The sequence below is a fragment of the Podarcis melisellensis genome (assembly GCF_964234715.1).
Source record: "Podarcis melisellensis genome assembly, chromosome: 12".
Classification (NCBI taxonomy): domain Eukaryota; kingdom Metazoa; phylum Chordata; class Lepidosauria; order Squamata; family Lacertidae; genus Podarcis; species Podarcis melisellensis.
In genome coordinates this window covers 1,295,555-1,308,006 of record NC_138544.1, presented here as the reverse complement: position 1 = coordinate 1,308,006, position 12,452 = coordinate 1,295,555, and the positions used below count along the sequence as shown (strand labels likewise).

Below are 12,452 nucleotides of genomic sequence, written 5' to 3'. Positions count from 1 at the left end.
TATGAATTGCGGTGAAATGGTTCAGCTCATAATGGCTCAGAGATGTTTGTCCCCTTTGTTTCCAAAACTCCTTGTCATCTCTGTCTGAAATCTACGTGTATGATGTTGGCCACGGGTTCTGGCTGGCCCACAAGGCTGGTCTGGATGGATGACCTTTCCTGAAGTTTAGATTTGCTATGCAGACACACAGCAGAGAAGCTCAGCTGTTGGGCAAAAGTAATCTCTGTCCGCAGTGGACAATAATGTTTTCCTGCCTATGGCACCTCTGACTTGTGCTAGTTCATGCTCCACTTTCAGAGCTCTTATGAGCAAAATTGCCTTTTATAGTCCCATATGGGGGACGTGAGGCTGTGGAGGGAGGCCCTGCTATTTTGAAAATATGACAAGCATTATCTTGGATCCTTTGTTATGAAAGAGAAAGCCTTCCGTAGAATCTATTACGCAGAATGCAGACTGTAAACATACGCTGCAATTTAATCATTATCTGGCTTTCTGCTGTGTTATCTTCTATTACATCTGCTGAAAATGGCAAAGGAATTGCAAGCAATTATTGGAGCCAATTAAATAATTTTCATTCTTATTTGCTTTTTCCACCCAGGCGAAGAACTCTGATAAACAGGGCAGATCGTGTGTGTGTGTGTGTGTGTGTGTGTGTGTGTGTGTGTGTGTATGTGTGTGTGTGTGGATAATCTGTCCTCTTTCTCTGTGTGGAAAACATTAGATGGAAGGGGTTGAAGGAACAGAGCCAGGAGCACATACACAAGCCTGGCAAACTTTGTCATGGCCGGGTTATGCAGGCCGGCTAGACAATTATTGGTTGGCCTGGTATAGCTTTAGACCACAGGTCCCTCTTGTGCTTAGAGCATTAGTAGAGAGACCAGGGTTCAAAGTCCCCACTCAGCCATGAGGCCAACTGGGTGATCTTGGGCCAGTCACTATCTCTCAGCCTAACCTGCTTCACAGGGTTGTTGTGAAGATAAAAAGGAGCTACCAAGTTCCTTGGAGGAAAGGTGGGGCATCTTTACAAGTATTGACCCTGCCCAGAAATGGAGTGAAGCCATGTAAATTAGGGTTAAGAACTTAACTCGTTCTGGAGGTCTGTTCTTAACCTGAAACTGTCCTTAACCTGAAGCACCACTTTAGCTAATGGGGCCTCCCGCTGCCGCCACACAATTTCTGTTCTCATTCTGAAGCAAAGTTCTTAACCTGAGGTACTATTTCTGGGTTAACGGAGTCTGTAAACTGAAGCATCTGTAACCCAAGGTACCACTGTACATTTAAGGTTGAAATAGAAAATGCCAAGGTATAAAGAATTCACCTTGCTGCAGGGTGAAAAGTAGTCTTATCTCAGCTTTACAACCACACCATATAGAACAGCATAAAACATGCTATGCTGTTTCTAATAGTTTCCCATACAGTCTGGTAACTGGTCTGAGGAACAGAATCTGACCCTTCAAGACTGCCTGCAAAGCACTAATTCTAATTTATTGGCACCGTAATACCTGCAATAATCACAATACATAGAATTTGCATTTTCTGGATGGTTTAAAAACACCCTGCAATTAATCATTACCAATTTTCAATGAAACAACAATTAGTGTTTGTTTTTTAATAAATTGCTGCAAATGGTGAAATTATTTTGCATCTTGCCTTTTCCTGTGTCAGACAAAGGGGGAAAACTTAGACTGTAACATAGATTCTATTCTTTATTGTCAATTAGAAGTTGTGGTGAGGATTTATAAGTGAACCTAAAAGTGCTGCTCATTTTCAAACACTCAGAACGGGCAAATTCACACATTGCATTCTTTGTGCTTAGACCAGAGTCCACTCTGATGTATAGTTGAGTTGCCCTCTATCAGAAACAAAATGTGCAACTTCCAGTGTATACTGAACCATTCAAACAAAAACTGTTTAATCTTTCCTTTCACTGCTTGCATTTGATTCTTAAACATTGAAAGAAGAATCTCTCTACAATATGAAAAAGCATCAGCATATAATGGTCTGGATTGTCTGAGATAAGTGCTCAAAGCCGCTCTGTGAAGAATGACTTGCCCAAGTGGTTCAATTCCAGTTGGTACTGCAGATGCTCAAAACTTAGGCGATGACGTAAAGCTGCTCGCCGAACCTGCAGGACATGGAAAAACTATTAACAACAACTCCTTTGCTGTTTCTTTTCTATTTCAACAAGGGCTGCGCTCAGTATTACTGCTTGCTACTATGGATGCTGGGGCGCGGGTGGCGCTGTGGGTTCAACCACAGAGCCTAGGACTTGCCGAGCAGAAGGTCGGCGGTTCGAATCCCTGCAACGGGGTGAGCTCCTGTTGCTCGGTCCCTGCAGTGGCGTAGCGTGGGGGTGCAGGGGGGCCCGGCCGCACCAGTCGCAACATCTGGGGGGGATGCGCTAATCTAGTGGAAGAGACTTGAGTGCTAAAATCCACGGGTTAGGGGGCACAAATTACTTGCCTTGCCCCGGGTGCTGACAAACCACGCTACGCCACTGGGTCCCTGCTCCTGCCCACCTAGCAGTTTGAAAGCACGTCAAAGTGCAAGTAGATAAACAGGTACCGCTCCGGCGGGAAGGTAAATGGCGTTTTCGTGCCCTGGTCTGGTTTGCCAGAAGCGGCTTAGTCATGCTGGCCACATGACCCGGAAGCTGTACGCTGGATCCCTCGGCCAATAAAGCGAGATGAGCGCCACAACCCCAGAGTCGTCCGCGACTGGACTTAATGGTCAGGGGTACCTCTACCTTTACTATGGATACCAAGGAGCTGAGATTGGCTCCATTTGCATCAGGTACAATCTGGGTGACCTGGTGTAGACGAGACTTCCACGGCCCTTTTAGTATATTCATTCTTCCTTTTGCAACAACTTTCTTCCCTTAACTCCTTCCTTTCCATTCCCAGTTTATTTATTCATTCATTGAGATAATAATAAATATTGACCTTTTACCTCACTTTCTAATATTCCATTTCCCTTCAGAGGAGGGAGAACTTCCTTCCCCTCTGAACGCCTCTCAGTCACCTTTATTTATTTGTGGGGGGTTTTAATAAATAATTTTTATTTAAAAATATCTTAGTTTACAAAAGTAAGGGCATTGTCTCTTTTTTCAGGTCATAAAGTATTTTCTATAAATCAGTTCCATTTTATATGAGACAATAGTGTTGTGTACAGTATAAGGTCGGATCTAGCATGCAAGTGAGGCATTGTTACGAAGAAACAAACACTGAAAGGAGTGTTCACAAAACTAATGAGCAGGATAGCACCTGCACGTTTTGCCTTGTAACTTGGATTGTGCAGGGACTAGTGATTTAATTACTACATCATGTCCATGTTCTGAAAGCAAGTTACCAGTGAAATGCAAACCATTCCTCTCTTCCAAGCTTTCACCTGATGCCCTTATGGTATGAGCAAGGCCTTCACTATATTGCTGGCATTATTTCTCAAATGCAATTGTACATGTCTGAAGGTTGTTTTCTCCCCATGAAAAGTAGGAATCAAGCCTCAGAAAACAAGTGGTCCTCTTGTTTGGACTGAGAGGATTTCCTCCTTGCTGCACCTGCCTAAAAACTGAAAGGGGGGGGGGGAGTTGACTTCAAACTTTACCATCTTCAGTTGTTTATTAGCATGGTACAGCTCCTCTTTCACTTCTGCCTGCTCTCTCTTTCTGGCCCTTTCCAGACACCTGTCTTCTTGTTTTGCCAGCTCCAGGGCCATCGCCTTGCCGCGCTCCCAGCTGCAGAAGCAGAGGCAGGACAACAAGTTGTGTGAGCAGCACAAACCAGTCATTGCTGTTGTATTCATTGTGGAATGAAGACATTTCCAAACTTCTTTTTGAGGGCCAGGCTACATGTTACATTAAATGCAGTACTGCATTTTAAGCAGGGCTTTTTTCTGGCAGTATGCAACAGTACGTACCACCACCCTTGGGGGAGGGGGGAGGAAGTGAGAGGATTATTGGACCCCGTCAGAGCATCCTGCCTTCCTCCCACAGCCCGAGAAGCATTTGCCCATCTGAGGGAAGGAGGTGTGATGCTCTGGCAAGATCCTGGAGCCCTGCTGCTTCCTTTCCAAAAACGGGCAGGCAAGGCCTCTTCACCTGACTCCTGACTTGTCCCTAAGGGCAGATCATGGTTTGTGGTATAAAACAAACTATGGTTAGTGAAACATGCAAGCATGTTTTGGAGCTGACCAGATTTTTTTCTTTGAAACTATGATTCCTGGTTCTACTGTAACAACATGGCAAGAATCATGAAAAACGAACCTTTGGTGAAGTCTTCCTCTTGGCTGAAAGGGAGGATGGGGTGTGAGAGGGAGAAGTTTGCAAGCCTGTGGCTTTGTGCAGCCTCCTTGTGCATGGCTTAGTGTTGTGTGTTAATGCAGCCAGAGGTTTTTAAAGGGGGTGGGACTAACCCCACATACATCCCTCCAGCATATGTGCAAATAAACATGTGTAAATGTGTGAGCGCTATTCCTGCAATCCTCAAACCAGGAACCACTGTAGGAATGAACCATATGACAAAATGCAGAAAGTGGAGCACGAAATGAACAAAGATTTTAATAGAATGGTTTGGCTTCAACGTGATGTTTATGTTTTGTTGTATTTTAACCTGTTGTTTTTTGGAGAAATGTATTGGTATTATTGTGAGCTTCTGTATTATGAAGGGTGGTATAGAAATGTTTCACATAAACACATAATTATGTGGGGGGGGGTGTCCTTTAGTTCATAGCTAAATGCAATGTAGTGAGCATCCATAGGAATCACACAGATGCTGGTTATGATTTGCCATCCAGAGCAAAGGAATGGCTCTTATCTGCCGGCCACAGACAACATCTGATGTGGCTTTCAGACCCAGCACAGAGACTGGCTTTAATCAGGCCGTTGGGTCTGGAAGGTTTTGGTGTTTATCATCAATTTGTGAGTTTTTGCCTAGCTGCATTTTCAGCTGGGTGTCAAAAGCTTTGCCACCCTGGAGGCAGCCTGTGTCATTGTTTCTTTACTGAAAAAAAGGCTTTTAGCCACTAAAGTCCACAGTTAGAAAACAGGATTTCAAAATCCATTTACCTTCGGAGCAATTTAGCATATGCTTGAGCTTTTGCTAACATCTGAAATGCAATGAAAGATAGTTAGTGCAAAGCAAAAGCAGGGCTGAAACTCAGGGCAAAGACCTTCTCTCTCTCTCTCTCTCTCTCTCTCTCTCTCTCTCTCTCTCTCTCTCTCTCTCTCCCTCTCTCTCTCTCTCTCTCTCTCTCACACACACACACACAGAGAGAGAGAGAGAGAGAGAGAGAGAGAGAGAGAGAGGTGCATTTGCGTACACACACACATACACAAGTCAACACATTTGTTCATAAAGGGCACAAAGACAGTGGGACTTACTTCTGAGTAGTAAGGCTTCCAGTTTCTGGCTCTAAAGAATAAAATGAAATAAAAAACTCCACAAGTTTGTTAAAAAATTGCTGGCTGCTGAACCATTCCAATTAAAGAATTTAAAGTGGATTAGCTACATTTTCCTTCCAAATTACAAGAAGGGATGAATACAAAATGCTTTGTATGTCAGCATCACATTTCTTTCATTGCAGGTATTTTATTTCCAGTATAAAGAGGACTCCGTTTTTGTAGCTGATTGTGTGAAGCAGTGTCCTCTTTATGTATTCACATGCTGTAAACATGCATGTTGTCCTCTAGAGCCAAACACACTGAAATATACTCAGAGTCGAGAGTAGATTTCATGCTCTTTATTCAGCTCATAGTGGTGAGGAGGAATGAAAGTTCTCCCAGAATGTCTGCTTTATATACATTATTTACACAATGGGCTGCACGTGATTGGCTAATTCCGGGATTCTCCTGCAGGCCAATCAGGATGTGGATTTACTTCCACCTGGAGCATGATTGGGTGGCTCCTGCGGACCAATCAGACTGCTGCATTGTTCTAGGACCAATCAGACTGCTGCATTTTGAATCCTATTGTTCTAGGACGAATCAGACTGCTGCATTTTGGATCCTATTCAACTCAGTACATAACACGCACACACACACACACACACACACACACACACACAGAGAGAGAGAGAGAGAGAGAGAACACACACACATAAGCAAGCAATACTCCAAAGTGCTTATCTTGTGAACTTGACATTTAAATTGTTTACACAATGGGCTGCAGAAAAGCTTCTGTTCCCCCCAAAAGGACAGGAGGTGGTGTTCTGATCTCTTCACCACTTTTAATTGATCTCTGAGACATTAAGGGAAACAAAAGAAGAAAGCAACAAAACTTCCATTTTTCAACTTTGCTTGGAGATCAACTTCTCCAGGATTTCTCTTTTGCACACAGTTCCAGAAACAGACAGGAGGAAAGGGGAAGGAGGATCGTTTCCAGGTTTTCCTGCTTCCCTTTGCAAATTAGCATCCCTCCGATGCTCAGCAGCGCAAGATCCACACTACCAAAGACACTCTGGTGCCGAATGTCATGGGCCAGGAGTCAGCTTCACCTGCTGAGCAGCAGCCTGAAGGAGCCAAAGGCCGAGTGACTCCCCTCTGATCAGCCTTCTTGCTCCTGATGTGAGCCAGCTGGCTCCAGCTTTCTTAAGCAGGGTTTCCAACCTCAGTCTGTTGCTGCGAACAATGTTCGCCTGGCCAGACCTTGCTGCTTCTTGCTTCTCGTTACCTTGGACTCTCGGCTTTCTTGACCCCCGGATAGTCCGACTACGTGAACTGAGATGCCCCTGCCCTTAGGACTGGACTGAACCTTGTATATGGACTCTGCCTCCAGGCAAGGACCCCCCTGAGACTTGGCTGGTTGGCTGGCCTCTCCCGCCACTGAGCTCTGCTGAGGCTGAGCAGCACAGGACTACGACACCCAAGGACCCTTTTAGACTCCGGAGCCGGCTGCGGTCGGAGGAAGACCCCCGCAAGCTGGGAGCTTCAGTGGCTCCCCTCTAGAGACCTCGCCTGGGGCTGAGCGCCCAGCCAGCCCCCTGGCAAAAATTCGAGTTTGTTCCCTGTTCCTAATGGGAGAAACAGAAGCCCTTTCTCATGCCACCCCAGGGATGCTGGCAGCTGGCTCTTTGTCGGCATTTGCAAACGTAAGGCAGGAGATATGCAACCACAGGGGGAGCCAGTGCTCTGGAGAATCTCCTCGTGTGATGAGAAATATTTTCCTAGATCTTCACTATCCTGTATTCACTATTGCTTGTGGGAATGTAGTCCAATATGTCTCTCCACAGGGTCAGTCAGCTGGCTAACTAGCTACTCTTATCACATCATTAGACGTTGACAGGAGACCATCGTCATGTTGGTGCTAAACAGATAAACAGCTCTTATCGGTGTCTGGATTGGAGAGATCCTGCAAAGACATTTATGCCAGCTTGGGAACAATGATGGGGGGAAGGTGAAATATAAATGTAAGGAAATAAAGTGTAGGCCACACATGGTCTGTAGCCTCCCATAGCTGACAAAAAAGTTGGCAAAGGCAAATGTGAGGAAAATCAGGTTCTGATCAGGCAAATATTCTATAACGATTTTGAAGAATATTGAAGGAATGTTCTCAGGAGAAACTTTCAGACATCCCAGAGTTGCTATTGAATTCTAGATGAAGTGAAATCCAGGATCCATTTTGAGAGTAAAAGGCTACATTCAGTGGCGAAGCGTGGGTTGTCAGCACCCGGGGCAAGGCAAGTAATTTGTGCCCCCTAACCCGTGGATTTGCGCCCCCTAACCCGTGGATTTGCGCCCCCTAACCCGTGGATTTGCGCCCCCTAACCCTAACCCCCAGATGTTGCGCCCGGTGCAGCCGGCCCCCCCTGCACCCCCACGCTACGCCACTGGTTACATTTCAATACACACTGGCATGGGTGTAAATTTCATTTAATTCACTGGGACAAGTTACTTTTGAGCTGACATGCATAGGATTGCACATATTTGTGGGGATTTTGAATGAAGTTGTTTCAATATTGTTTGTTAAAAGGGGGGCATTTTATTTGTAATTTTAAAAATTCCAGTCACGTTTTAGATACATCTAATATCCATGAACCATCAAACTTAGCTCAGTTTCTAACCTGGCATTTCCCAATAACTCGGGGCAGTTAATAACTATTTTAAAAATATCTGCAATAGAGACAAAATATACAATTATATTAAAATCTGCTTAATCCTGACAGCTGAATTGAAAGGCCAAAGAGGAAAGTTTTTACAGTTTTCCCATGAAGCATTCAGCCTTGGACTTAGATGGAACTTATTAATCTGTGGAACTCACTGCCACAACATTAACTGGCATCAATGTTCTGGGCTCCTCCATATTTGCAATATCAGCCTGAAAGTAGAGGAGTGCTCTCCTGTGCATATTCTAGAAGCCACCTAGGCTGCCTCGCCTTGTGTTTCTGGCCAGGGCTCAAGCTCCTACCTCTTCCTCTTTCAGCAGCTGCTCGCGTGTGATGACATTGCTGTCTGTGCCGGTCTTCTCCTTGGCGGATGCCATGCTGCGGTGGGAGCAGGGAGGCAAGTGGGGAGCACCGCTCTAGGCGCACTCTCTCTACCTGCTAGCCTGATGCTGTTTGTATCCCTGGTTGCCATGGGAGCAGACCATGCTTCCAGAACTGTCAGGCCAACACAAAGGTCCCGAATGGCAGCTGCCAGTTGCCTAGGAGAGGAAAGGGAGAAGCAGGGCCTGCCTCTCGCCTTCGTGTGCCCAGATCTGAGCTAACCGTAAAGGCAATTTCCACAGTTCCTTGGGGGGAGAGGGAGTCCCTTTGTTTCTCCTCTCTCTCAACTATTCTCCAAGTGCACGTTCACATACTCCAACGCAAATAAATTCTCCCTGGAGAGAAAAACACCAGAAATGTAGTCTTAAAAAAAGGGGAAGGGGGACTTTGATCATTCTTTTCTTCCCTGCATTTTCCCAGCTGCCACCCCTGTTGCTCCCATAAAGTTACCCCTCCTCCTCTGTCCTTCTGTGTTGAGTTTCACGTGGCATTAAAGGACCTTGCAATGGATGATGTGGGGAGGGTGGGGGGAAAGGGTGGGCAACTGTGTGCCCCCCCGACAAATTGCTTGCCCTGCTTTCATCATATGGAAATGCACATAAAACTAGAATAGCAGTTACAGGCCTGCCTAATTTATGCCATTGATTTCAATAGGCCTACTCTAAGTATGGTAAAGTATGCATCCAACGTACTGAGAGAACAAATGAAATAAAATTAGAAAGCAATTTCAAATGAGAAATTACATAAAAATGGCAAGTAGGAGCAGTCTCAAACCACAGGAAGTACCTTCAGCCCAAAGAGTGTTTGAGATGTAAACGAACAATTACCAAGCACTTCCAGTCTCTTCATAAAAGCTGTTGTGTGGACCACAGAGTGCTCAAGTTATAGGGCCATTTTAGATTAAAATGAAAGTTGTTCCTATTATGATATATTTATTAGGCTGTATTTTATTTTTTGCATGCAAGTCATTTGTCTTTCCCCAAATATTTTTTCAAGGATAGCAAATCCAGGGGAAATTATATATCACTGAGGGTTTTATTTCATTTGTTTTGATACAGAGGAAATCTAGTATAGCTTTTTATTATTTAGAGTTGGAAATGTCTATTGAAGAGCAAAGGGTAATTTGGAATCCTTTCCTAGGAGCCTGGCATGTGCAAGGAGGGGCTCTGGAATGGGGAAGCATTTCTCCTGGGGAAGCCAGACTGTACAAGGGGCCAGACCCAAGGCCCAAAGGATGCCCAACGGACAAATAGTGACGGGGGGGGGTCTCTGCTAGGTAGGGTTGCCACCTTTGGTCAAGCAGGACAAAATACAGGATAGGTCAGGCAAGGACACCAAATCCTCCCCCCTCTTAGAAGGGCAGGGCCAGGGGTAGACGGCTGGCTCCCCATGCTGGCATCAGAAGAGATGAGCAGGGCAGAGGAGAGGCCAGGTTGGGATGGTGGAGGGGGCCAAGTTGCGTCAACTGTGTGCCATGCTTGACTGGCAGGCGTCGGCTGAGAAGGAGCACCAGTGAGAGGGAAGGAAGGAGGGGGCGAGGGAGAGATGGTTGCACCTTCCCCTTTCTCTCCGTTGTCACTTGGGCTGGGCTTCTCCTCAGCCACACCAACAGTGATGCAGCCACCATTTGGGGCCAGCTGAGCTCAAATACGAGGGACAAGGCATCCTGTTTGAAGTCCAAAAGGGACGTTGGGCACTTTTGTCCAAAAACGGGCCAATCCCATTTTTCAAGGGTTGGGTGGCAACCTCCTACTAGGAAGTGCTCCTTTGCAGGCCCATTTCAGTGGGGCACCTGCAGGGAAGGTGGGGGTGGAGTGAGCCAGATCAGCCAGCACTGTCTCCAGTCCAAGTCCATAAGAGCATGGGAAGCTGGTTCTTCACCTCTTTTCCTGGAGTGCACCGAACCAAAGTGTTTTAGTTGTTAGTAAACATTGATTAGTGGACAAGAGGCCATGGAACATGCTGTTCTTTTGCAGCACTTTCTGTTTTCTGTAATAAAACCACAAGGGGTTCCATTACATAAATAAATGTCTCATCGTCCGTGGGTCCTGTGTTTACAGCAAGGTGCAACACTGTGGAGTTTCACACAATAAATTGTGATTTGCCAGTATAGATTTTTAATAGATATCACTGAGTTTCTGGCTTGTTTGCAATTCGAGTTAAAAGCCATGCTTGCGGTTACAGGCAACTACACCACAAAGACAATGCCCACACTTTATCATATTTCTTTTTTGACTTTATTATTTATTAACTCCCCCCCTCCCACCAGCATTTGATTTTTACTGAGATGTGCTTTGGCAAAGGAATGACAATGTATCCTATGAGCTGTACATGCAAATGATTTTCCTGAACTTTCTGTTGAATATAACAGCAACCCTTATTTTGTCTGTTTACTTATATACAGGTTTTCTTCAGCTCTCATTCCAAGGCTGCATGCAGCTTATTCATGTCGATGATCAGCTGGTGGATTTGCATGCAGTAGAACAAGGAAAGCTGGGAAGTTTCGCCAACGTCAGCATTGATATGTGCGCCATTATTGATCGGTAAGTTTAGAGCATCGAGTGATGTGGTGGGTGAGGCAGCGTGAAATGGATGTGGCATGAGACAGGAGCAAGTGCTTTGAAAACTCCCAGCCCGTTTTCCTGCATTTAACTTCTGGTGTGTTTCAACAACCATCAGAAGACCTCTCCTCTTTAGCAGTAACTCCTAAGGGGCAGGTGTGATGGGATTCCTGTGAACCATACAGTTGGAAGACTCTCAAACAACAGAGATGAGCAATTCTTAGAAGCTTACTCTTTTTCTCCAAATGAAAAGATGAACTGGCTAGTATGGGCATACAAGATTAAAATACAGAGTACAGTGATACCTCGGGTTCAGAACTTAATTCGTTCTGGAGGTCCCTTCTTAACCTGAAACTGTTCTTAACCTGAGGTACCACTTTAGCTAATGGGGCCTCCCGCTGCCGCCACACAATTTCTGTTCTCATCCTGAAGCAAAGTTCTTAACCCGATGTACTATTTCTGGGTTAGCGGAGTCTGTAACCTGAAGCGCCTGTAACCCGAGGTACCACTGTATCTGCTTTTGAAAAAGATTAGAATCTTCTTTCCTTGTTCAGTATACATCTTTAGCACAAGAAGCAATTTTGCCCCCCCCCCCCCCGTGGGGATTTTCTGCAACTTGAGGTCTAGTCTGCTGTGAAAGAGCAGTCCGTTGGAATGGAGCTATTATATGATCATCCCTGAGAGAGCCAGGTTCCTGTGTGAGCTATAATAGGTGCTGTTTTCCCCTCATAAAAGCATTCATTTATTCACTAACATTTTCATTGTTAACATAAGAGTAGGGAATACATTTTAAAATTGTATACCATCGTCATTACCCCTGTTTAAAATATCTCTCCTTCTTGCTTATTATAAATCCTGAGAAAGTGCCAAGGCAGAATAGACATCAGTGTTAATAATAGAATCCTGGGATGGTAGAGCTGGAATGCACCCAAGGGCCATCTAGCCCAACCCCCTGCAAGACAGGAATCTCAGGTAAAGCATCCCTGGCAGGTGGCCATCCAGCCTCTGCTTGCAAACCTCTAAGGAAGGAGAGACTGCAGCCACCTGAGGAAGAAGGTGCCACCATTAATAAATACAGTGGAACCTCAAGTTGTGGACGTAATCCATCCTGGAGGAACATCTGCAACTTGAAGAGTTCACATCCAGAAGCGCCGTGTCTGCACATGCGCACCGTGTGATTTTGCGCTTCTGCACATGCGCGAGTGGCGAAACTCAGAAGTAATCCATGGGTCTGCTGCCCCATCTGCATCGTTGGCTGTCACTAGTGGGTGAGAGGATGGTGATGTCACATGGCTTTAAAAAAATTAATCAGTAATGACCCATTACTTTAGGAATCACTTACAAAGTTTAGCACCATCCCTCCTATAACTGCATGGGGTGGGGAGGGAGGAGATGGCAACATGGCAAATCCCT

The 12,452-nt window shown here is 45.4% G+C and overlaps 2 protein-coding genes across 3 annotated transcripts in view; one reads left to right on the top strand and one right to left on the bottom strand.

Annotated features, from left to right (window-relative positions):
- Nucleotides 1-12,452, top strand: part of CNTNAP2 (contactin associated protein 2) — a 1,023,642-nt gene that overhangs the window by 644,621 nt on the left and 366,569 nt on the right. For both annotated transcript variants that reach the window (XM_081931012.1, XM_081931011.1), the window contains one exon: nucleotides 10,883-11,021. In XM_081931012.1, coding sequence (XP_081787138.1) covers nucleotides 10,883-11,021 — 139 coding nt within the window. The remainder of the gene's footprint in view (nucleotides 1-10,882; nucleotides 11,022-12,452) is intronic.
- On the bottom strand, nucleotides 1,896-8,553 carry CFAP141 (cilia and flagella associated protein 141). The gene is made up of 4 exons (XM_081931201.1): nucleotides 8,400-8,553; nucleotides 5,063-5,103; nucleotides 3,604-3,733; nucleotides 1,896-2,125 (listed from the first exon to the last, which is right to left on the bottom strand). The coding sequence occupies exons 1-4, from the start codon at nucleotides 8,472-8,474 to the stop codon at nucleotides 2,024-2,026; spliced, it is 348 nt and encodes a 115-aa protein (XP_081787327.1). The 5' UTR covers nucleotides 8,475-8,553; the 3' UTR covers nucleotides 1,896-2,023.

What these genes read in the sequence shown, in the direction of transcription:
- CFAP141 (XM_081931201.1), bottom strand. Translation starts at nt 8,474, where the DNA reads ATGGCATCCGCCAAGGAGAAGACCGGCACAGACAGCAATGTCATCACA. An exon ending in AGCTGCTGAAAGAGGAAGAG is followed by an intron (nt 5,104 to 8,399) that starts GTAGGAGCTTGA and finishes ATTGCATTTCAG; the next exon opens with ATGTTAGCAAAAGCTCAAGC. An exon ending in CTAATAAACAACTGAAGATG is followed by an intron (nt 2,126 to 3,603) that starts GTAAAGTTTGAA and finishes CATGTCCTGCAG; the next exon opens with GTTCGGCGAGCAGCTTTACG.